Source organism: Microcaecilia unicolor, chromosome 4, assembly GCF_901765095.1.
Source record: "Microcaecilia unicolor chromosome 4, aMicUni1.1, whole genome shotgun sequence".
Taxonomy (NCBI): domain Eukaryota; kingdom Metazoa; phylum Chordata; class Amphibia; order Gymnophiona; family Siphonopidae; genus Microcaecilia; species Microcaecilia unicolor.
Window position 1 is genome coordinate 5,126,421 of NC_044034.1, and position 26,347 is coordinate 5,152,767.

The 26,347-nt window shown below is 45.8% G+C and overlaps 1 protein-coding gene across 1 annotated transcript in view; it reads left to right on the plus strand.

The window, feature by feature from the left end:
• The window catches only part of LOC115468183 (E3 ubiquitin-protein ligase TRIM39-like), a 52,117-nt gene extending 42,496 nt beyond the window's left edge, over positions 1-9,621 (plus strand). The window contains exon 6 of the mRNA XM_030199721.1: positions 9,095-9,621. Within this exon, the coding sequence (XP_030055581.1) occupies positions 9,095-9,621 (527 nt within the window). The remainder of the gene's footprint in view (positions 1-9,094) is intronic.
• The last annotated feature ends 16,726 nt before the right edge of the window (positions 9,622-26,347 follow it).

The following is a 26,347-nucleotide window of genomic DNA, read 5'->3' on the forward strand; positions in this document are numbered from 1 at the left end:
TTACGGGCGGGAATGTAAGGGGAAATGAGGGTAGAGAGGTAATGAGGGGCTGCATCTACTATGCATCTACTATGTTACTCACGTTACTATGACCTTGCATTGTCTATTGTCACTCCTATTTGAGTGTAACCTGAAGAAGGAATGGGTGATAAGGCAAAGCTTGTTTTATTTTGTTGCATTACAACCTGGAAGTCATGTGTTTACTATGTCATAAGCTTATTCCTGGGATAAGCGGCAGAAAATGTGTTTTATTCTTTTGGGATCTTGCCAGGTACTTGTGACCTGGATTCACCACTGTTGGAAACAGGATACTAGGCTTGATGGACCTTTAGTCTTTCCCTGGATGGCAGTTCTTATGTATGAATGTAATTATAAGATCATTGAAGGACATTTTGATAATTCAGAATCTCTAACATTTCTCTCTCTTCTTATTGTTTTATTCAGTTAGAAACATATATATTTTAGGGGTGGGCAATTAACACATACCATGTTTTGTGATGCTGACCTACCCCTCCCCCACGCTTACTTCTACAGCAGGACTCAGGATTTTTTCTCCTTCCTCGGAGCTGCCTCAAACTTCCTTCTCTCCCCCTACATAGTGCAGAAAGTTGGGGAAGGTCTCTTGAGACTTGAAACCGCGAGACTTCCTCAACTTCCTGCACTGTGTGACTCGTATCTGCAGAGCCCGATCGCTGTGCAGGGGGAGACAAGGAGTTTCAGGTAATGCTGAGCACGAGCCCTGTACAAGTAAATGCAGGTTGTGGTGAAAACTGTTTCAAACCTTATTCTTTAATGATTAAGAGCACTTAATTGCATGATTACAATTTTGAATCACATGATTAATCGCAATTAAAATTTTTAATCACTGTCCATCCCTAATATATTTTTTATATCATTGTACTTATTTCTCTTCTCTGAGATCTGATCATTGTTCATCTTTATTTTAATGCAGATTGGTGGATGGAATTTGGCAGATATACAGGTAACTGAATCTGATATATAACTAATTATACCAAACCATCAAATCCACTAATGTGTCCTTTGACTGTGATTTTGCTATACAGACACCTACAGCCAGTGTTAGGGATCATTTTTACCCTGTGATAGAGAAGACAATGTGTGTTTCCCCTGATCAGGGTCAGGGAGTGATCCCTCGGGTTCAGACCTGGCAAGTTTCCCACATTCATTGGGGAGACTCTCGTTTTCTCAGGTCATCTCTGAAACTTCCACAAGGGAGTGAATGACTCCCACTCAGCAGTCTGTGACAGTCCCAGGACTTTTCACCAAATAATACAGTACAGTTTGCTTCTGGAACAGGCTCATTTTCGAAAGAGATGGATGTCCAAAAAGTGGCGTCAATTGGCACTTGGATGTCCTTCTCACAGAGATGTCCAAATCGGTATAGTCGAAACCTGATTTTGGATGTCTTTGTCAGAAATCCGTCGCAAGGATGTCCAAATCTCAAGGGGGCGTATCGGAGGCTTGTTCAAGGCGGGACTTGGGCATTCCTAAGACTTGGATGTTTTCATCCGGACCTGTTTTTTTTTACGAATAAGGCACAAAAAGGTGCCCGAAATGACCTGATGACCACTGGAGGGAATCGGGGATGACCTCCCCTTACTCCCCCAGTGGTCACTAACCCCCTCTCACCCTCAAAACACATCTTTAAAAATATTACTTGCCAGTCTCTATGCCAGCCTCAGATGTCATACTGAGGTCCATGACAGCGCATGCAGGTCCCTGGAGAAGTTCATTAGTAGGTGCAGTGCACTTCAGACAGGTGGACCCAGGCCCATACCACCCCCCCCCCCCCACACACCTGTTATTTTTATGGAGGAAACAGCGAGCCCTCCAAAACCCACCAGAAACCCTCTGTACCCACATATAGGTGCCCCCATTCACCCGTAAGGGCTATGGTAGTGGTGTACAATTGGGGGTAGTGGGTTTTGGGGGGGCTCAACACACAAGGTAAGGGAGCTGTGTATCTGGGAGCATTTTATGACGTCCACTGCAGTGTCCCCTGGGATGCCCGATTGCTGTCCTAGCATGTCAGGGGGACCAGTGTACTAGAAATGCTGGCTGCTCTCATGTCCAAATGACTTGACTTTGAACGTTTTAGACTTGGATGTCTTTGCGTTCGAAAATTACCGAGAATCAAAGATGTCCAAATCGAAGGACGTCCATGGTATTTTCGAAACCAAAGATGGACGTCCATCATTTTTAGAAAAAGACCTTTTCCCTGTATCTGAATTTGGACGTTTTACAAAGGTGTTCATATTCCAACATAGACGCTTCTTTAGAAAATGCCCCTCCAAGTGTCCTAGTGCGACCAAGAGGGTAGGCGCGTTAGCATTTTTAACACATGTTAACTATGTACGCGTGTTAACCGTGTACGCACCTACAATATCCTTATAGGTGCCTACACGGTTAGTGCACATGCTAATTGTGGGCGTGTTAAAATGGTAATGCACCTTAGTAAACAGGGCCATTAATCTGATGACCAGATTAAGACAAGAACAGTTTCCATCTGAATGATATAGTATAATTTGCTTCTGGAAATGGCCACCAAGGATTCAGGGGTGAGTTACAAGCTACATGTACCAATCGTAAGAGAAAGAAACATGTGTGTTAGATAAGCTTCATTCCGGCATGTCTGTTTCACCCATTGGCCGCGAGTTAAAGTTTAATGAATCAACAATCATCCATCCAGTAAAAAAAGGAAGAGATTCAGTGGTCTGTTCGTGAAGCAGAACAGAAAATTCCAAAACTACATCTGTGCTTCGTGTTGAGTCAATAGAAAAGATGGAAAAGTGGTTAAATTTGTGGATAATACAAATGGTGGATTAAAGCATAAATCACTGTGGACAACATTCCTGTGGGAATGAAAGCCAAACAGATTTATAAATGCGTCACCCAGGACCAGGAAAAAATAAAACCCTTTTCTGCTAGTTCTGGCTTTAAAATGTAAGCCTTTGTTGTGAAATGTGACAAAGCAGATCGATATAAGACAAACAATAGTTTATTATTGTACATCTAATGTACAGATCAGCCCGACACAGGGCCTGTTTCGCCCAACAGGGCTGCTTCAGGGGCTACACAATGATTTTTTACTGCCAAAATATGGAGTGGTAACATGAATGCCGTTCAAACACTGCTGACATAGACATCACATGAACAATACTGGTGCCAGTAGGGTTCCCACCCCTGTTGGTCAGCATTTTACAGGACCAGGACACTGTACCAGTGACTTCACAGTGAGAATCCTGAAAGGTAACTTTAAAACCATACAAGAACGTAAGACCTTTGAAGTCAGAATGATTGAATATTTTAACACCCAACAGAAAGGACTTAACAAGGATCTGGGGTTCCTAGCCCATTATAAACCATAAAGCTGTATTTCTCTGTTGATCACCCTACCCCTCACCTATCCACACCCATCCTGTTAGAATATCAATGATATGCTTTGATGTCTCCATGCATACCTCCGACCCACCCCCATCCTCCCACCCTGTCAGACTGTCATAGTAATGCTTGAATGTTTTCACTTATATACACTGTCAGCCAGCACATTTGCTTATTTCCGATCTGACGAAGAAGGGCAACCTTCGAAAGCTAATCAAGAAATGTATTAAGTTATGTCCAATAAAAAAGGTATCATCTTATTTTCTTTTCCATGTTTTATTTTGTTTGATTTCTATTGATAACCTTTAAGAATGGACTAACACGGCTACCACACTCCTCTACTTATAAAATATTAAGAAATCAGTGTAAATTTCTTTTAACGCTGACATTTTCCATTCACTAAATTCAAAATAACATTCTTTTCTACCTTTGCTATCTGGTTGTTTTGTTTCTTTCTTATCATGTTTGTCAAAAAATACAAGCAGTGGGAATCAAGTATCAAAAAAACCTCCCCAAAAGTCAAACAAGTACTAAAATACAACGAAGCAGTTTTAAACTTAAAATAAGTATAATGATAGTAGATTCAAAAAACTAAAACAAAAAAAAAAATCAAAATATCACATCATATCACAACATCAAAAAATGGTAAACGCCAGATTCAATCAGTACACCAAACCCTAGTGAAACAAGTCCACTTAATAACGTTGAAAAACAAATCCTAGAAAAAGACTTATCTGTATTCCAGGAATCGAGTGCTAAATCTTCAGTACGGAGGACAAGTTTCCAAAATAGTGTCTAGGGTTTGCTGTAGTCAGTTCACAGCTGGTCGGTCATGCATTAGAAGAGTGTCATAAAACCCCGCCTCCGCCCCCGCCCCCTGATGTCACCTCTGGCGTCGTTAGCCCCACCCCTGACATCACCTCTGATGTCATTAACCCTGCCCCTGTCAACCCTACCCCGGAAAAGCTTCTATTGGACCAAATTGGACCAATACAAGCCCCCCAAAAAAGTGCAAACCCCGCACAGCTGCAACGAAAAAGAAGCCTAATTTCCCGCAGCCCGCAGCCTTCGAAAATTTCCAGCATTCTGGCTTAAAAACCAGCCCAATTGGGTGGGAAACCCACCCATCTGGCAACGCATTAGAAGAGTGTCATAAATCCATGCTCATAAAACACAGTCCACAAGAACTGGCAATCTGGCATTTCTCATCTCCGCAGCAATGTAGCATTTTTTTCCCACCTCCACCTCCTCAGTCCGGTTTCTCTTTCCCTTTCCTTCTCCTCACAGTCCAATGTCATTTTCCTTGCTTTTTCACTTTGCTCCCTGCCCCCTCCTTCTGCTGCAGTTCTCAGATCTTCTACCAGCATTAACTCTCCTCTCAATGCAGCCTCGCTCTTTGCCGGCCCCAAAAGCTCTCTCACTGCACAGTACAACTTCCTGTTCCCGCGTAGGCGGGATGCTGCGGAAAGCTTCCAGAGCAAGCAAGAGGCGAGGGTGAGGCTGCCGGAAGTTCGGAGGACTACAGTGGTGGCACAGTGCAAGTGAAATAGACGTCAAACCGCAGGGAGGAGAGAAGGGTGCAACTTGCAAGACACCAGACCGCACAGGATGTGAGGTGGGGGGATGCCAGATAATCATAGGCACGGACACTGCTTGGGGGCCTGAGCCAAGAATGGGGGGGGGGGGGGGCCCAGTGACTTCGGCCCTGCCTGTGGGAGGAGGGAGAGAGGAGGAGAAAAAAAAAACAGATGCTTGTGTACTGGCTGCCTGACTCCAACAACCGGCTCGCAAAAATCAGTAAAATTTAACAACAGGCTCTTGCGAGCCGGTGCGAGCCGGCTCCAGCACGCCACTGTGTGAGGGGGACCAGTGCACTACAAATGTTGGCTCCTCCCATGACCAAATGCCTTGGATTTCGCCAGGTTTGAGATGGCCGGCATTTTTTTCCATTATCGCTGAAAAACAAAACCAGCAATCTCAAACCCGGCGAACTTTGGCATTTGGCCGGGCTAAACCGTATTATCGAAAGAAAAGATGGCCGGCCATCTGTAGCGCCGCCGCCACAATAGATCGCCAGCGAACTATTTGGCCGGCAACGTTCGATTTTGCCCCTCTATGGGGCTCATTTTCAAAAGAGAAACGCATCCAAAATGTTTTTCTCACAAAAACATCCAACTTGGTATTTTCAAAACCAATTTTTAGACGTTTTTCTATGAAATCCGTCAGAAGTGCATTCAGATCACAAGGGGGCGTGTTATGGGCATGTTAAGAGCACGATTTGGGCGTTCCTAACGCATGGACAATTTTCTGCTATAATGGAACAAAACAAAAATGTCCAGGGCTATAATTTTGACGTTTTGGTCTAGACCTGTTTATTAATGAATAAGCTAAAAAAAAAAAGTGCCCTAAATGACTACTAGCCTGCTTATTTTCGAAAGAGAAGGGTGGCCATCTTCTGACACAAATCGGGAGATGGCTGCCCATCTCACAAGGCCGGTGAAATCGGCATATTCGAAAGCCGATTTTCGCCGGCCTCTACTGCAGTTTGTCGCAGGGGCAGCTAAAGTGTAAGGGGGCATGTTGGAGGTGTAGCGAAGGCGGGACGGGGGCGTGCGTAACACATGGCCGCCCTCGGCCGATAATGGAAAATAAAAGGTCGGCTCTGACGAGCATTTGGCCGACTTTACTTGGTCCATTTATTTTTAGGACCAAGTCACAAAAAGGTGCCCTAAATGACCAGATGACCACCGGAGGGAATCGGGGATGACCTCCCTGTACTCCCCCAGAGGTAACTAACCCCCTCCCACCCTAAAAAAAACCCAAACACATTTTTTCCCAGCCTGTATGCCAGCCTCACATGTCATACCTAGCTCCCTGACAGCAGTATGCAGGTCCCTGGAACAGTTTTAGGGGGTACTGCAGTGCACTTCAGGCAGGCGGACCCAGGCCCATCCCCCCCACGTGTTACACTTGTGGTGGAAAATTGGAGCCCTGCAAAACCCACCTGAAACCCACTATACCCACATGTAGGTGCCCCCCTTCACCCATAAGGGCTATGGTAGTGGTGTACAGTTGTGGGGAGTGGGTTTTGAGGGGGATTTGGGGGGCTCAGCACCCAAGAGAAGGGAGCTATGTACCTGGGAGCAGTTAATGAAGTCCACTGCAGTGCCCCCTAGGATGCCCGGTTGGTGTCCTGGCATGTCAGGGGGGGTCAGTGCACTACGAATGCTGGCCCCTTCCACACCAAAAGCCTTGGATTTGGCTGGGTTTGAGATGGCTGCTCTCGGTTTCCGTTATCGCTGAAAACCAATGCCGGCCATCTCAAACCCGGCCAAATCTAATGCATTTTGCTGGCCCCAACCGTATTATCGAAACAAAAGATGGCCGCTCTTTACGGCGCCTGCCAAATAGATGGCCGCCCATATAGATGGCCGGCGCCGTTCGATTATGCCCCTCCACATGACCTCTGCAGGAATAAAGGGATGAAACCTCCTTTCCCCTCAGTGATCATTGACCTCCTCCCATCCCCCAAAGATGTAAATGAAGCAGTATATACCAACCTCTATGACAGCTTTAGATGTTATGGCCAGTCCTATTACAACAGAGCAGCAAGATATTTTCTTCCTGGTTTGAAAATGGCCATTTTCACTACTTGATTTTTAGATGTTTTCAGTAAAACTTCCAAAGTTGGATTCAGACGTCATATCAAAACTGCCCCTCTGTGTTTCTCTGATTTTTGTTATGTGTTCTCCAATGCAGGGACCAAATCCTGTATTTCCTATAGGGACATGTATTCAGTTTTCATGGTTTTTGAGGAAAAATTGGTATAGCTGGAACCTAACCCCAATTTCCCATAAGTGCAAAACCATCGCGAATGCTGAGAATGGATTGTACATCCAAATTTAAAGCAAAATAAATTTTGCTGGTCTCAGCCTCCATCTTCTGGAAAATTCTGAAACTTTGAAACACCTGGTGCCGTGGGCTGTGTCTCTTCTGGAATGGGATAACAACACTGGACCTGGGGGGCGGGGAGAAGAAGATGTGCTGGACCTGGGGTGAGGGAGATGGAGATATCATTAGGGTTACCATATGGCTCCAGAAAAAGGAGGTCAGATTGAGCCAGTCTGGGTTTTACTTCCATTTCTTTCAGTGAATGGAAGAAGTTCTTTTATTACTTAGATTTTTGTTTTCAAAACACTCAGGGGTTGATATTCAAAGCAATTTAACCGGCCAAACATGGCTCCTGGCCAGTTAAATCATTTGTTTGTGCTAACCACTAATTTTCAGAAGTATCCGCCTGAGGCGGAGAACTCAAACGCCCCACGGAAAATCAGTTGAACGGTTGAAATAGGTGGTCTTTAAAAAGACCCTTGTTCAAAAATACGTGCTTGCCAGTAAAGTTGGTTTTGAGCGTAAGCTCAACCTTTCATAACAAAAGACTGCACATTACCACACGTACAACGTCAACGCATCAGATGTTCCCTGTCCATAAAGAGTCTTTTTTATCAATAAACGTTGATTAGAAGTGTTCATCTCTCTGGTCTTTGGTATCCGTGGTCAACCTCCCACTCTTTCTCTAACCACTAATTTTCAGCAGTGCTAGGGTGTACCTAAAACCAGCCCCTCCAAATGACACACTAATTACAATTCATAACAAATTACTAGTCTGCCCATCTCCGTTATTATACATCCTCTGTGTACATCCAGATGCTGCACAAGACGGCATATTTGAAAATGTAAGTGAGATCAAATGAAAATGGCACCAACAATAAAGAACGACAAGGAGGATGCATCAGCTCATTGTTTGCTTTGAGAGTACGGGGTTGACAGCTGAGTGGGGGAGGGGAAACAGAGATTAACCTAATTGGCTTTAATTTTTTGACCTCATCCCATGTCCTGAGTCAAATCTATGAGACAGGAAGGTGATAATAGCCAATACCAGAGTTCCTGTCATAGAAAAAGTGATTGACTGAAGAACCAGTAAATGAGGGTTAGAGATAGGTGCAAGAGCAGCCAATGACTACTACTACTACTACTATTTAGCATTTCTATAGCGCTACAAGGCGTACGCAGTGCTGCGCAAACATAGAAGAAAGACAGTCCCTGCTCAAAGAGCTTACAATCTAATAGACAAAAAATAAAGTAATCAAATCAATTAATGTGAACGGGAAGGAAGAGAGGAGGGTAGGTGGAGGCGAGTGGTTACAAGTGGTTACGAGTCAAAAGCAATGTTAAAGAGGTGGGCTTTCAGTCTAGATTTAAAGGTGGCCAAGGATGGGGCAAGACGTAGGGGCTCAGGAAGTTTATTCCAGGCGTAGGGTGCAGCGAGACAGAAGGCGCGAAGTCTGGAGTTGGCAGTAGTGGAGAAGGGAACAGATAAGAAGGATTTATCCATGGAGCGGAGTGCACGGGAAGGGGTGTAGGGAAGGACGAGTGTGGAGAGATACTGGGGAGCAGCAGAGTGAGTACATTTATAGGTTAGTAGAAGAAGTTTGAACAGGATGCGAAAACGGATAGGGAGCCTGTGAAGGGTCTTGAGGAGAGGGGTAGTATGAGTAAAGCGACCCTGGCGGATGACGAGACGGAAGATTAGAGCTGGGAGTGTGAGGAGCCAATGAGGGTTAGCAGTGGGTGTGTGATAAGCTAATGAGAAGTGTTTGCTCATGTTTATTAATATGTCTCCTCTCCGCAGTAAATGTGACCCTGGATCCTGAAACTGCTGGTCCTGATCTCGTCCTGTTTGAAGATGGGAAAAGTGTCAGAAAGGGAAACACAGAACAGAATGTACCGGACACTCCTGAGAGATTCGATGATTATCCCTATGTACTGGGGAGTGAGGGCTTCACCTCAGGGAGACATTACTGGGAGGTGGACGTGGGAAGTGTGAGGGAATGTATATTGGGAGTGTGTAAAGACTCTGTGAGGAGGAAGGGGGACATCACACTGTCACCTGGGGAGGGATTCTGGACAGTGGCGCTGAAGAATGAACAGGAATTCTGGGCCCTCACCTCCCCCTTTACCGAGGTCCCCCTGAGTGAGTTCCCCCGGGCAGTGGGGATTCTGTTGAACTATGAGGCAGGAGAGGTCTTGTTTTATGATGCAAATAATAAATCTCATCTCTTCACCTTCACCAACACCTTCACAGGGAAACTCCGACCTTTCTTCGGGACTGGTTCTGAATTTCCTCTGAGAATCCGCCAGGTACCAGCCTGGAATTAAACAACAGGACTCAGGATTAACATTTCCAGAGTCTCTCTCTCTCTCTCTCGCTTATGATTTCATAAAATCCAGCTTCTTTCCTTTCCTTAATCTCAAGTCTCTGGTAGGATTAGGTGGAAGATTTTACAGATTTGTGTTAAACATGTTCAAACCAATCACTGCTACAGAAATATTATAGTTTGAGGATTTCTTTCTTTCCTGTACAGAGCCTATAAATGTAAAGAGAGGTTTCAATGACATAGTGAAAGCAACAGATGCTATAACATATTGTGAATAAATAGTGAATAACAGAAAAATCTACTGATCTATCAATAACCATGAGGTATATTAAGTGAGACAGTAAGCTCAGCAGGGCAGGGACTCATTGTACTTCTATGTAATTTGTGTTAAATCTCAGTGTCCTTTATGATCCTTCATAAATACTACAATGACAATAAAAATATTAGAAATAATTGGGAGGAGGAACAGCCTAATGGTTGGTGTAGCAGGTTGCAGACCTGGGGAACCAGGTTTGATTCCAGTGGGTTCAGATCCTAAGGAAACAGGTTCAATTCCCTCTGCAGCTCCCTGTTACCCTGGTAAGTCATCTAGCCGTAAATGCTGAGAAGTGTGTCAGCATTTGTCATATGCTAAATCTGTTAGCTGCCTTAGTAAAAGGGGCCCTTAATGTGGTGAAGTTAACCATGTGCCAGTCTGAATATCGGTCGGCACCCAATTAGCATCTGAATATTCAGTGCCAGGGTCAGGACAACACATAGCTTAGAGCGACTCAGATACAGTTTACCACCACCAGCTGAATATCGGGCAGATAAATTTTAAGCTCTTTTAGTCAGGGATTCATCGTACTCTTGAAGGACACTTCTATGGGGCCTGCAAGCTATATTTCAAAAGAAAACCTGATAAACGTTCCACCTTTGCCAGTGGCCAGGAAGTTCAGGGAAGGGGAGTGACACTTAACAATGTGTCAGCTAAGTGCTGTTATCAAGGGAATTGTCTAGCTGAATGGACCAAAATGGTACAGTCTGATCAAAGCTCCACCTATGCAATGTAAATACAACAAAAGCTGATGGGGGAGGGGAGGGGCTCTATGGACACACACTATGGAGTCTTTTGACTAGTTGTAAAGTTTTGGTATGAGGAATTCTAAGATACAGAGTTTATTTGGCTTTAGTTCACTCCTTTGTCAGTAGTTGTTTTAGATGAGTTACATTCTGGTACAATATAGAAAAATGAAGGCAGATGTCTACTATCCCTTCCTCTCTCCTAGAGACCTTATGTACCTGTCCCAAGCTTTCTGGAATTACAATACTGTTTTCCTATCCACCATTTCCACTGGGAGGCCGTTTCACAAATTCACTGCCCCTTCCGTGAAGAAGTATTTCCTCGGGTTATTTCCCCTTTCACCTTCATCCTCTGTTTCCTCGTTCCACAGCTTCCTTTCAATTGAAAGAGACTCACCTCCTGTGCATTTATTTCTCATAGGTATTCAAATGTCTGTCATATCTCCCCTCTACCCCTCTCTTCCAAAGTATGCATATTGTGGGGCCCTTTTACAAAGGCACTTGCCCAAATGAAACTACCCCAGGCTACCGCACCCCCCCGACGGTAATTTCAGATTTGGCACTCGCCCATAATGCCTGGACGATTTATTTATTTCCTCCTACGCATTCCGTTTACGGCTGTAATCAGCTGTTGGCATGCGCTGACCAGCTAGATCAATGGGTGGTGTTAAGGGCTCAGGCCGGTTTTAGAATTCAGTTTTACCACCTGCCCTTTTCCCGTCCCATTTAAAAAAGCCCTTTTTTTTAGCAGACGTGCATGCCTAATATATTCCGATCCTCTTTGGTGTACAAAAGTTCTTCGCCCCCTAAACTGTACCGTTCCCTTGGGTTTTTGCAAAGACTAGGGGACACTCAATGAAATGGAGTGGAGGAGTGGCCTAGTGGTTAGGGTGGTGGACTTTGGTCCTGGGGAACTGAGGAACTGAGTTTGATTCCTGGCACAGGCAGCTCCTTGTGACTCTGGGCAAGTCACTTAACCCTCCGTTGCCTGCCACATTGAGCCTGCCATGAGTGGGAAAGCGCAGGGTACAAATGTAACAAAAATAAAATAAATTACATGGAAATACTTTTTTTTTTAATTCTTTATTTATAGATTCTAACATTTATATCAGCTAACATAAATGCACTGAAATATCAGAAATATAATAAAGCAATATGTTAGGGAAATTAATGGGTTAATCATTTTTACATATACAGTTTCTAGACAAGAAGCACTGTAGTTTGTCTTAGTCATGCTTTTGGCTCACTATAAAACATGTTATTCTAGCTTAGATACAGCTGAATGTAAATAAAAGTACAAGAATGTGTTAATTGTCTGGGTCATGAAGTTTGTCCAAAAGTAGTTAAAGAATAATGACCCAGGTGCAGAATGAGGTAAGGCCTGGAGAAAAGTAATTGGGAAACTGAGTAGCTAGACCATATAAGGGAATAGATAATTGGACAAGCAGGATAATGAATTAGTTTCTAGGAACTGATCTAATGGTGTAAGAAAGATATATAAGAACAGAAGGATTTTGTGAACTTCCTATATGCATGCTGAATTTGTCTCTCTTGCAAGAAATAAAAAGCTTAAAGCCTGACTTGGTCTTGTGCTGTTTGCATAGGCGCCCGGTATAAGAGGCTTGGGGAGGCTAAGCCTCCCCAGCCAGCAGGAAAGAGTTAGGCCTCGGGCGAGCGAGCGAGTGGCGCCGTGAATCTCCCCTTTCCCTCCCCTTGTTTACTATCGGCCCCGCGTCATCTTTAATTTACTTGCGTTCCAGCGTCGGCCCGCCGCGTCATTTCAAAGCCCGCCCTGCTGCCTATCTCTATTCTTCCCTCCCTTCGCGATGTGTTCGTTCGGCAGAGTCCCGCCCTCGAGGAAATGATGTCAGAAGGCAGGACTCTGCCGAACGAATCACATCGCGAAGGGAGGGAAGAATAGAGACAGGCAGCAGGGCGGGCTTTGAAATAACGCGGCGGGCCTACGCTGGAACGCAGGTAAATTAAAATGGCGCGGGGCAGATAGTAAACAAGAGGAGGGAAAGGGGAGAGGAGAATCGCGCTGCTGGGTATGGATGGAGGGGGAGCAGGGGACAGAAGGGAATTCGCTGGATATGCATAGAGGGCAGGGGAGAGGAGGGTTGCTGGAATGGGTGGATAGAGGGGATGGCAGAGGAGAGAGGAGGGTTGCTGGAATGGGTGGATAGAGGGGATGGCAGGGGAGAGAGGAGGGTTGCTGGAATGGGTGGATAGGGGATGGCAGGGGAGAGAGGAGGGTTGCTGGAATGGGTGGATAGAGGAGATGGCAGGGGAGAGAGGAGGGTTGCTGGACATGGGTGGAGGGGAGGTCAGGGGAGAGGAGATTTGCTGGACATGGGTGGGTGGCTAGAGGGGAGAAGAGGGTTGCTGGACATGGATGGCGAGACGGGAAGACAGGAAGGAGATGCACATGAATGAAGGGGAGAAATTCTGGACATGCATGGAGGGGAGGGAAGACAGAGGAAGGAGATGAGATGAGGGAAAAGGGAGAAAACCTGCACATCGATGGAGAAAATAGGCAGAAGCTGGATCCACTGGACAGTCAAGTCTGCAGAGGACCCAGCTTTTACTTACGGATGTAAGGCAAGAAATGAAGAAGAAAGCAGAAAGTAAAGAAATAAATGGAAAGGAAGCCCTGGAACCGGAGTTAAGAGGACAGATAGCAGCAGAATCGGATACTTGGCCAGCATGATCAGAAAAACAAAGTCACCAGACAACAAAGGTAGAAAAGATTATTTTATTTTCATTATAGTGTTTGGAATATGTCCACTTTGAGAATCAGGTGCTCAACGTTAAAAGTTTATATTTATTTACTTATGGCATTTTATCCCACATTAAACATGAATTAGGATGTTTTGTGGCTCTACATGAGAATTGTGATATTATAATCCTTGTTTCATATTGTTGACGGTCTGCATTTTCCGTATGGGTGGTATATTGGTGTATTAGGTTCTGCCCAGTGTAATATTTATGGTACAGTAAGGTTCTGAGTATGTTTTTGCACAAAGTTGTGCATAGTGTTTTGCAGTTGAGCGATTGTGGTTAGTATATGCTTTGAGCAACCACTTTATTCTTTGACATATGATACATAGCTAATATCTAAATTTAATAAAAAGGTATTAATTGTGACTTTTATTTTTATTTTTTCTGTGTGTTATCAGACAATTATGGATTTAAGCTCCACCCCTGGCCCCACCCCTAACCCCGCCCCCTTTAGCCTCCCCAAACAGTTGGGCCACCGACCGCCTATGGCTGTTTGTGAGTATAAATGGTTAAATTTCAATGACAAGAAATGAAATAAAAGTGGGAGGGCGACCAAGGATTCCAAAGACTGAAAGGATATATAATAATAAAGATGTTTATTGAGGTATAAAGACTCGACACAACGTCGTGTTTCGGCCGTTAGGCCTGCATCAGGAGTCTTAATGCCGAATGCTTTTGAGAACTATTTGATGAAGGCAAATCCTCAACAAAGGGAGGTCTTTAGAAAGACCGTTGTGAAGGTGAGCGTGCTTCGTTGTCTCCTCTGACACAACGCTTGTATAGAATGCTTAATGCCGAATGCTTTTGAGAACTATTTGATGAAGGCCAATCCTCAACAAAGGGAGGTCTTTAGAAAGACCGTTGTGAAGGTGAGCGTGCTTCGTTGTCTCCTCTGACACAACGCTTGTATAGAATGCTTAATGCCGAATGCTTTTGAGAACTATTTGATGAAGGCCAATCCTCAACAAAGGGAGATCTTTAGAAAGAAGACCTTTGTTGAGGATTTGCCTTCATCAAATAGTTCTCAAAAGCATTCGGCATTAAGACTCCTGATGCAGGCCTGAAACACGACATTGTGTCGAGTCTTTATACCTCAATAAACATCTTTATTATTATATATCCTTTCAGTCTTTGGAATCCTTGGTCGCCCTCCCACTTTTATTTCATTTCTTGTTGTTGTCCGTGGGGCGTCTAGAGTTCTCCGCCTTCTGGCGGATATTTTTTCTCTAAATTTCAATGACACAATATAATGTGGAGGGGAATAATCGAACGGCACCGGCGAAATACATGGCCGGCGATGTATTTTGGCGGTGCCGCAAACAGCTGGCCAGACCTGTATTTTCGAAAAAGATGGCCGGCCATCTTTTGTTTCGATAATACGGTTCCGGCCAGCCAAATGCCTTGGATTTGGCCGGGGTTTGAGATGGCCGGCGTCGTTTTTTTAGCGATAATGGAAAGTTATGTCGGCCATCTCAAACCCCGGCCAAATCCAAGGCATTTGGCCGTGGGAGGAGCCAGCATTTTTAGTGCACTGGCCCCCCTGACATGGCAGGACACCAACCTGGCTCCCTAGAGGTCACTGCAGTGGCCTTCAGAAAGCTCCCACGTGCATAGCTCCCTTACTTTGGGAGCTGAGCCCCCCAATCCCCCCCCCCCCCAAAACCCACTACCCACAAATGTACTGCACCCACTAAAACTGCTCCAGGGACCTGCATACAGCCACCAGTTGACACCTGAAGACTAATCTCTTTGAAAAAGTCCTTTATTTGCATAAGCATGTTTACTCACAGTTAACTGCAGATCAGAGGTTGTGCTCTACTGGCAAAGAGTCTCCTGGTACTAAGATAAGCAGTAGGTCAGAGCTGGCACAATGGTGTACAGTGCCCTCTTTCAGCACCATTCAAGGTAAGAACTACGTTCTCTAACGTGGGTAACACAGGAAAGGGAACTAAAACTGGCTTACAAAAATGGCCACTACCGCATGGACTACAACAGGAAACAAAACAGGGCATACTCTGACCCAGTAAGCAGGGGGAAAGCACCAGGGGAGTACAGCCTACCAACTACCAATACCTACAAACACCACAATGCATTGCTGATGTGACTCTGCAGAAAATAACAGAAAAGGTGTCACACTCACCCCAGAGCCACATCACAAGCAGGAAAAGGCTGTCGGAGGACAGAACACATTCTGCTGTCATGGAGGTGGGTACGGCATTTGAGGCTGGCATACAGGCTGGAAAAAAAAGTGTTTAAAGTGGGGTTTTTTGGGTGGGAGGGGGTTAGTGACCACTGGGGGAGTACGGGGAGGTCATCTCCACTTCCTTCCGGTGGTCATGTGGTCAGTTTGGGTACCTTTTTGAGGCTTGGTCGTGAAAATAAAAGGACCAAGTAAACCCGGCGAAATACTGCTTAACGCTGTATTTTTTTTCCCATTATCGGCGAAAGCCGGCTATATGGTAGCCACGCCCATACCCGCCTTCACTTCACCGCCGACACGCCCCTTTGAACTTTCACCGGTGAGGCGACGGGAAAGCGGCGATGCTGTCAAAAAAAGCAGCTTTCTATTATACCGATTTCGCCACTTTTCCCAGATCGCCGGCCATCTCCCAATTTGTGTCGGGAAATGGCCGGCGATCACTTTTGATTATGAGCTGGATAGTGCATATCACAATGGTATAATACAAGAAAATGTTTCTTACTTTTGTCCACATTATACATGGAAATACTTTTAATACGAACAGAAAGAAATATTTTTTTACTCAAAGAATAGTTAAGCTCTGTAACTCTTTGACGGAGGATGTATTAACAGTGGTTAGCCTATCTGGGTTTAAAAAAGGTTTGGACAAGCTCCTGGAGGAAAAGTCGATAGTCTGCTATTGAGACAGACACGGGGAAGCCGTAACTTGCCCTGGGACTGGTAGCATGAAATGTTGCTGCTATTTGGGTTTCTGCCAGGTACTTGTGACCTGGATTGGCCACTGTTGGAAGCAGGACACTGGGCTAGAGGGACCATTGGTCTAACCCAGTATGGCTATTTTTATGACCCTGTATTAGAGACCCTATAATAATGCGAAATAGAATCTCTTAGGGCCCCTTTTCTATTAGCGTGGGACTTCCAAAAAATTAAGATGGGAGAACGTAACACCTCTGAAATAGGAGATGGTAAGTGTTCCTGTGTAAACTCAGCTTTACTCCACGTAAGATTGAGATATGAAAAGACCAAAGTTCAGACTGAAAGAATTCCAAAGGTCTAATCTATAAATGAACAGTAAAGCAGTCTCTCAACACCACTTTGAAAGAATTGATTCTCTCAAGAGGAAAAGGACCTCAGAAACCAAACAGACCAACACCTTCTATAGTTTGAGTCTGTATCTCTAGGTTCCAGTTCTATCATAGGTCCAAAAACCTCTATTACTTTAAAATTTTTACAAAATGCAAATATTAATAGTTTTACCTCATTATTTTACATATTTGTCATTATTCTATCATTTCCAAAAGCAGCCTCTCATAATCCATCAAACAAATTCAAAAAGTAACAATTAGCTTTACCTACCTGACGAGACCCATTTCCATAGGCGGTCGGTGGCCCAACTGTTTGGGGAGGCTAAAGGGGGCGGGATTAGGGGTGGGGCCAGGGGCGGAGCTTCCCTCCATAATTGTCTGACAACACAGAAAAAAATAAGTAAAAATAAAAGTCACAGTTAATACCTTTTATTAAATTTAGATATTAGATATGTATCATATGTCAAAGAATAAAGTGGTTGCTCAAAGCATATACTAACCACAATCGCTCAACTGCAAAACACTATGCACAACTTTGTGCAAAAACACACTCAGAACCTTACTGTACCATTAATATTACACTGGGCAGACCCTAATACACCAATATACCACCCATAGGGAAAATGTAGACCGTCAACAATATGAAACAAGGGATCATAATATCACAATTCTCATGTAGAGCCACAAAACACCCTTTTAGGGTGGAAAGTGTTCACAATGAGCTCCTTTTATTAACGACCATATGTAGATCCTTCAAGAGGTAGTGTGTCATGATTTAGGCTCTAAAACCCTTTCTGATGTTTTGGTGCCACCTCAGTAAGCACAACACACAATCTCTCCACTGCAAAACACTATACACAAACTTGTGCAAAAACACACTCAGAACCTTACTGTACCATAAATATTACACTGGGAAGACCCTAATACACCAATATACCACCCATACAGAAAATGCAGACTGTCAACAATATGAAACAAGGGATCATATCATCACAATTCTCATTTAGAGCCACAAGACACCCTTTTAGGGTGGATAGTGTTCACAATGAGCTCCTTTTATTAACGACCATATGTAGATCCTTCAAGAGTTAGTGTGTCATGATTTAGGCTCTACACCCTTTCTGATGTTTTGGTGCCACCTCAGTAAGCCCAACACACAATCTCTCCACTGCAAAACACTATACACAAACTTGCGCAAAAACACACTCATAACCTTACCAAATCATAACAGCACTAATTCCAAGGACAGGACGAGCTACAACCTTTATGTGTGGAAAGGCAGCACTATAATTACACCGGGCTCTAAAACACCAGTACACAACCTAGTGAAACAAAAACAAAACAAAAAGGGCTGCAAATACTACACGCGAGCAGAACACTGCATCTTGATCAGACATGAAAAAATTTGGAGAAAGATCTTAAATTCCTCACTGGAATACACTATAAGCAACTAAGGGTCATGTTTACTAAGGTACACTAGCGTTTTTAGTGCACACTAAACATTAGCATGCGCTAACACTAAAGGCACTCATAAGAATATATAGGTGTCTCTAGCATTAGTGCACTCTAATTTTTAGCACGCACTAAAACCTACAGCATGGCTTAATAAACAGGGCCTTAAGTATTATGGCCTCCACAAGCTGCTTGGTAAACTAGGAAAAACCTTAAACTGAACTCTGGCAGGCACTGGCAGCTAATGTAGGCTCCATAATGATGGGGTGACATAATCCCACCTGTTTTTCTTCAGGGGCCTCCTTGCCATATTCTGGACAAGTTACTATCATTTTAGGTTAGCTTGGGAAAGGCTAAGAAACGAAGAGTTATGGTAATCTAACCTACTGAGCACAACGCGGGGCCAGTGACGGGGGAGGCGGGGCCGATGACGGCGGGGGTGACGACGCGGGGGTGGGGGTGTCAGGGGCGGGGTTTGAGTTTGGGCGGGTTTTGGGCAGTGTTGCCAGGTGGGCGGTTTTACCGCCCAATTGGGCGGTTTTCTGCGACCCGCCGCGGGAAATTTTTGCCCGCGGCGGGTTGCGATTTTTTGGGTGGCTTTTTCGGCCGTGGGGGGCGGGGTTAGTGACGTTTTTGGGCGGGGTTAGTGACGTTTTGGGCGGGGTCGATGACGGGGGAGGCGGGGCCGGTGACAGCGGGGGCGGGGTTGATGACGGCGGGGGCGGGGGTGATGACGCGGGGGTGGGGGTGTCAGGGGCGGGGTTTGAGTTTGGGCGGGTTTTGGGCGGTTTTTGTGCTGGATTGGGTGGGAAAAAAATTTTCCACCTGGCAACAGTGAGCACAAGCGTAACCACATTTTTTGTAGTCAGAGCTGATTACAACAAGCCCTCCTCTCTATTTGTTACATTTGTATCCCACATTTTCCCACCTATTTGCAGGCTTAATGTGGCTTACATAGTACCGTAACGGCGTTCGCCAATTCCGGTATGAACAAATAACAAAGTGATGTTGTGGTTGACAAAAGAAGCATAAAAACTAGCAGCCAAATGTAATCTCAAGATAATAAATACTCATCTCTGGTCACATGTTCTACAAGGAAGATACCCAATGTAGTCACCATGATTCCAGGTTTTTGTTTATTAAAATGAGTCCACAAGAACCACAAAAATAATCTATGGTCACAGATTTCATTGACAAATGGCCAAAAAGTACACTAAGACCAAGCTGCAGGGGTCTGATCTCCAAATCAAGCTATGTTTTTATAACCAATACCTTAGCAGTAGAGACTGCAATTTTTCTCCTTACAATGATAAAACATATAAACATAATTTTATGATAAACAATCCGATTTTAACGGATTGCTGTTTTCCAAATAATTTATTTACATTTTTGATCTGTAAGCTGCCCCCCCCCCAACCCCCAACCCTTTCACTCTCCGTGGCAGCGCTTTTGCCAGGTAGCTCTCCCTCCCTCCCTCCCTTCCTTCCTTCCCGATCTCGGCTCCCCGATCGGCAGCCCCCCGCGCGTTTTAACCTTTACTTTTTCCGTGGCAGCGACGTCAATCAATGAAGACAAAGGCACTACAGGCTCGCTCGTTTCCAGCTCAACTTCTCTCTCTTCACACAGTGTCCCGCCTTCGCGGAAACAGGAAATGCATCATCGCTGAAGGCGGGACACTGTGTGAAGAGAGAGAAGTTGTTGAGCTGGAAACGAGCGAGCCTGTAGTGCCTTAGTGTTGCCAGGTGGGCGGTTTTACCGCCCAATTGGGCGGTTTTCCGCGACCCGCCGTGGGAAATTTTTGCCCGCGGCGGGTCGCGGTTTTTTGGGCTTCTTTTTTTTTCTTTTCCGCGGTTTTCGGGCGGTTTTTTCGGCCGCGGGGGCGGGGTTAGTGACGTTTTGGGCGGGGTTAGTGACGGGGAGGCGGGGCCGATGACGGGGGAGGCGGGGGTGATGACGCGGGGGTGGGGTGTCAGGGGCGGGGTTTGAGTTTGGGCGGGTTTTGGGCTGTTTTTAGGCTGGATTGGGTGGGAAAAAAATTTTCCACCTGGCAACAGTGAGCACAAGCGTAACCACATTTTTTGTAGTCAGAGCTGATTACAACAAGCCCTCCTCTCTATTTGTTACATTTGTATCCCACATTTTCCCACCTATTTGCAGGCTTAATGTGGCTTACATAGTACCGTAACGGCGTTCGCCAATTCCGGTATGAACAAATAACAAAGTGATGTTGTGGTTGACAAAAGAAGCATAAAACCTAGCAGGCAAATGTAATCTCAAGATAATAAATACTCATCTCTGGTCACATGTTCTACAAGGAAGATACCCAATGTAGTCACCATGATTCCAGGTTTTTGTTTATTAAAATGAGTCCACAAGAACCACAAAAATAATCTATGGTCACAGATTTCATTGACAAATGGCCAAAAAGGACACTAAGACCAAGCTGCAGGGGTCTGATCTCCAAATCAAGCTATGTTTTTATAACCAATACCTTAGCAGTAGAGACTGCAATTTTTCTCCTTACAATGATAAAACATATAAACGTAATTTTATGATAAACAATCCGATTTTAACAGCCTAAGGATTGCTGTTTTCCAAATAATTTATTTACATTTTTGATCTGTAAGCTGCCCCCCAACCCCCAACCCTTTCACTCTCCGTGGCAGCGCTTTTGCCAGGTAGCTCTCCCTCCCTCCCTTCCTTCCTTCCCGATCTCGGCTCCCCTATCGGCAGCACCCCCCCCCCCCCCCCCGCGCGTTTTAACCTTTACTTTTTCCGTGGCAGCGACGTCAATCAATGAAGACAAAGGCACTACAGGCTCTCTCTCTTCACACAGTTTCCCGCCTTCGCGGAAACAGGAAATGCATCATCGCTGAAGGCGGGACAACTGTGTGAAGAGAGAGAGTAGTTACTTACCTGTAACAGGTGTTCTCCGAAGACAGCAGGCTGCATATTCTCACAAGTGGGTGACGCCACGTCGGCCCCGGAGGATTTTAAAGCAAAATCTCAAAATCTCTTTACGGCGTTCCGTCGCGCGAGCGATCGTACTGCGCATGTGCGCACACCTATTCCCGCTCGCCGAGCGGACACGCCCCTCAGTTATATCCAAAAGATGGAGGAGACAACTCCAAAAGGGGAAGGTGGGAGGGTTTGTGAGAATATGCAGCCTGCTGTCTTCGGAGAACACCTGTTACAGGTAAGTAACTACTCTTTCTCCAAAGACAAGCAGGCTGATATTCTCACAAGTGGGGTATCCCAAGCTTTCAGGCTTACACAACAAACAGTGGTCAATAGAGTCTCGCAACGGCGAGGCCAGAATATAAATTGACCTGAAAAGAAGAAACATCTAAATGAGTGTAGCCTGGAACAGAACAAACATGGGCTTAGGAGGGTTGGAGTTGGATTCTAAACCCCAAAGAAGTTCTGCAGCCCCGACTGCCCAAAACCGACTGACGCGTCGGCTATTCTGCTGAAGGCAGTAGTGAGATGTGAATGTGTGGACTGATGACCACGCCGCAGCTTTGCAGATCCCTTCAATAGTGACTGATTTTAGATTAGTCACCGATTCAGCCATGGCTCTAATTTTGTGAGCCGTGACATGGCCCTCTAGAGTCAGTCCAGCTTGGACAAAAATGAAGAAGATGCAATCTGCCAGTTAAGAAGAAATGATGCGGTTTCCGACAGCAACTGGCATTAAAAGAAATAAACAACTGGGCGGACCTTCCGAGGGAGCTCGTCTGCTCCACGCAAAAAGTGCGCAGCTTGCTTTCGCCAGGGCTTGTAAGATGAGAAAGCATGTTGGCAAGACAGTTGACTGGATCAGATGGTACTCTGATACCAGCGCCAGTAAGAACCTTGGCTGCATGCGGAGAACTACTCTGTTAAGATGAGAAGTAAGGTAAGGAGCTTGAGCTACTAGAGTCTGAAGCTCACCGACCTTTCGAGTTGAAGGAACAGCCACCAAGGAAAATGACCTTCCAGGTCCAATACTTCAGATGACAGGAATCCAGTGGCCCGAATTGAGCTTGCAGCAGCTGGATGAAAACGACATTGAGACCCCAAGATACTGAATAAGGAGTGATAGGGGCTCTGACCGAAGCATAAGAGCCAACTGTAAAAATTATTGGGGGTGCTAAGCCCAACAGAAATAATCCCCCCTAGACACATACAAGGAATTCTCTCAATACTGTGGGAGAAGTAAACGTCATGAAGTGGACAGCTAAAGGCTGACCTTTTACACGTTGATGATAAGCTCTTATTGCACGAAGATGAATACTGACCGAGTTGGTCTTGAGACCAGATTCAGACAGGTGTAGAAAGAACTCAAGCAAGGTCTGTATAAGACTAGAGGCAGGATCTAGGGCCTCGCTGTCACACCAGACAGCAAACCTCTTCCATGAAAAGAATAACACCTCTTTGTGAAATCTTTTCTGGAAGCAGGCAAGAGTCGGGAGACACTCTTCTGGAAAAGTCAACGAAACCTACACTCTCAACATCCAGACCGTGTGAGCCATAGATTGGAGGTTGGGATGTAGAAGTGCCCCCTCGTTCTGCGTAATGAGAGCTGGAAAACATTCCAACTCCAGAAGAAGAGGGAATCGTATCTGACGTAGCTAGAAAGGAGCAATCAGAATCATGGCTCCACAATCTTGCTTGAGAATCAGCAAAGTCTTTTCCACCAGATGTATGGTAGGATACGCATACAGAAAACTTGTCCCCCAAAGAAGGAGAAAGGCATCCGATGGTAGCCTGCCGTGAACCTGCAGCCTGGAACAGAACTGAGGGACTTTGCGATTGAACTAAGTTGCTCAGCCTGTCGGCCAGACTGCTGTTTACGCCAATTAGATAAATGGCTTGGAGAAAACAAGCCGCGTTGGCGAGCCCACCGCTACATCTGCATGGCATCTTGACTCAGAGGACAAGATCCAGTACTCCTTTGTTATCGAGTACATCACAACCCGATTGTGTGGTTGATTAAAATAATTAGGTTGGATAGCCAGGAGGGATGCAACCTTCGTCAGCAGCTTTTGACTGAGTAAGGTGGACTGGACACCTCAGAATCAAAATGGAGAGAATTAACCACCACTGAGGGGAATTCCGAAGACTGGCGAACAGTTGGGTTACATCCTCTAGATGTGCAAAAGTGTCACGGAAGTGACGTGAACTGTGGAAGCCATGTGTCTAGAAGTCTCAATATTACTGTGCTGTAATCTGTTGAGACGGGCAATCAACGTGTTAAGGGAACACTTGCACTCCCAGTCCATGAAGATACGCTGCAACAACAGCTAGGCACTAGGAAAAACATACTCTGGACGCAAAGTGAGTAGAAGTATCTTGTAAGTCCAGAGAGCATAACCATTCGTTTTCCTGAAGTATGGGAAGAAGGATGCCCAGGGAAATCATCCTGAACGAAATCTGTTGAGGCCCCTTATGTCTATGATGGGACGGAACCCACAAGGAAGGACCTGGGATAGAAACTCAATCCTTCTTACCCTTGTGGAACAGGCTCGACTGCATTGGTACTGAGAAAGGCAGAGAGTTCCTCTGCAAATACTCACTGTTGATGGAAGCTAAAGGATTAAACTTCCAATGAACAATGTGGAGGGTTTGATTCCAGATTGAGAATGTATCCTAACCGGACTATTTGAAAAAACCCCCCGGTTGGAGGATATAGAAGTCACCTGTGGTGGAGAAAATTTGAACTTCCCCCCGACAGGCAGATTGGCCGGTACGGACATTTGTTGTTTTTTTTTTTTTTTTTTTTTATATATAGTGGCTATGCTGAATTGGAGCCACTCCAAAACCCCTCTCTGGTTCCTGCGGAATAGCTGCAGGAGCCTGATTAGGTGCACGCCGCTGACTAGAACGAGCGTGCTGATCTCTTTAAAGAAGTTCCGAGATGAGGAAGTGTATGCACAGCATATCAACAATTTTCTGCTGAGTCTCCTCCTCCAGGTGAGAGGCACACAGTCATGAGAGTCTGCGCATCACCATACCTAGAGCAGAAATCTAGGTGTTACCATACAAGTGATGAAAACGCCATTGGACAGGAACTTGCGACACTTGGAAAAAAGATGTAGCCTACTCCGGTGGGAATGCTCATAAAGATCTGGCAGGACTTGGTCTTGGACGCGATCATGCCAGCCTGGTACGCCATTCTCCAAAGGAGGCTAAGGATGTATGCTCTGGCCTCGGGGGCGCCGAAGCAAGTTCTTAGAACTGCTATCAGTTCTGAGTTGAAGATGGTAGTCCAGGACCTCGAGCATCTGGCATTGGGCTGATTGACAATCTCCATTGTAATGTGTCAAGACAAATAGAGGATCTAGAGGATTCTCAGCAGAGAAAACCCCATGACCTTCATGTTCATCAGATGAACCATCATTGAACCGAGCCAACTACTCAAACAGAGCAGCTCAGATGCAAACATTGACCAGTATAGTGCAACTGTCATACATACAATTCTACAGAACAGCTATGGAAAAATATGTTCTCCTGTAGCAAAATGGCTGTTCTTAACATGCATTTCTGGGCCTGGAAGCCAAGATATGGAGGCGCGGTAAGTTCTACGAGCGAACACCCATACCAGAGGCAGCATCGGTGAAGGAGACCAGTTGAAAAGCTAGATGCCGCGGGAGGCGGTAGCATCCATGGCATCCAATGGTACCCATGGTCTCGAAGCCAAGGACAACATCTGGCAATGCAAGGGAATCGAAACCAGACTGCCAGATGACTTCCATAACAGAGATGTGACCGATGGTACTGATAGTACCCATGGCACCGACGGTGCCTATGATACACATGGTACCGATGACCCCCGGTACCAATGGAACCCATGGTACTTGGTACCGATGATAGTCATGATATCTGGTATCGATGGTACCCATGATACCCTAGTACCGAAGGGACCCTTGACATGTGGTACCGATGGTACCCATGATATTCGGCACCAACAGCACCGACGGTACCTATGGAACACATGGTATCGACGGTGCTCAAGACACCTGGTACCAATGGCACCCATGGTACCGATGGTACCTGGTCATGATATTTGGTATCGACGGTACTCATGTACCGACGGTATCCATGATACCTATCCATGGTACCGACGATACCCGATACCGATGGTACTCGTGATACTCGGTACCGATGGGCGATGATACCTGTGATCGATGGTGCCCATGATACCTGATGCCGATGGTGATACCTGGTGCCGACGGTGCCCATGCACCGAAGACACTCGGCACCGATGGTACCCATGGCGATGGAATCCATGGTACCGATGGTACCGGTACCGACGGGACCCATGGCACCGACCATGGTACCAATGTTCCCGGTACCGATACTCCTCGGTACCGACGCACCGGTGACATTCGGCACCGACGGCACCCATGGTACCGATGATACCCAGTACCGACGGCACCCATGGTACCGATGATACTCGGTACCGACGGTACCCATGACACCCGGTACCGATGATACTCGGCACCGACGGTACCCATGACACCCGGTACCGATGATACTCGGTACCGACGGTACCCATGACACCCGGTACCGATGATACTCGGTACCGACGGTACCCATGACACCCGGTACCAATGATACTCGGTACCGACGGTACCGACGATGCGGTGTATCGACGTCCAATGCCAGGATACCTCCATAATAGAGGGAGCAACGCTCTCGGCACCGACTGATGTCTGAAGCCCGAATACCTCCATAACAGAGGGAGCAAAGCTCTGGGCACCGATGGTACCGACACCCGCTGATGCGCCCGAATGACCTGCCAAGCAGGAGGCGCCGAGGCAGGTGGAGACCTACTTGATGCATAACTATACCCAGCGTGCATCGGTCTCTGTCGGACTCCAGAAACTCCTTTGGGCATCCCTGACAAGTAGCATAAGTCTCGTCTTTGAGACACTACTTGCGCTTCACAGGGAGATGATCCGGTCCTTTGGGCATCCCTGGCAGAGTAGAATACGTCTCGGTACTTTGAGACACTACTTGCGCTTCACAGGGAGATGATCCGGTCCTTTGGGCATCCCTGGCAGAGTAGAATACGTCTCGGTACTTTGAGACACTACTTGCGCTTCACAGGGAGATGATCCGGCCCAAGACACTTCCGCCTATGCGTCCGAATGACCTGCAGA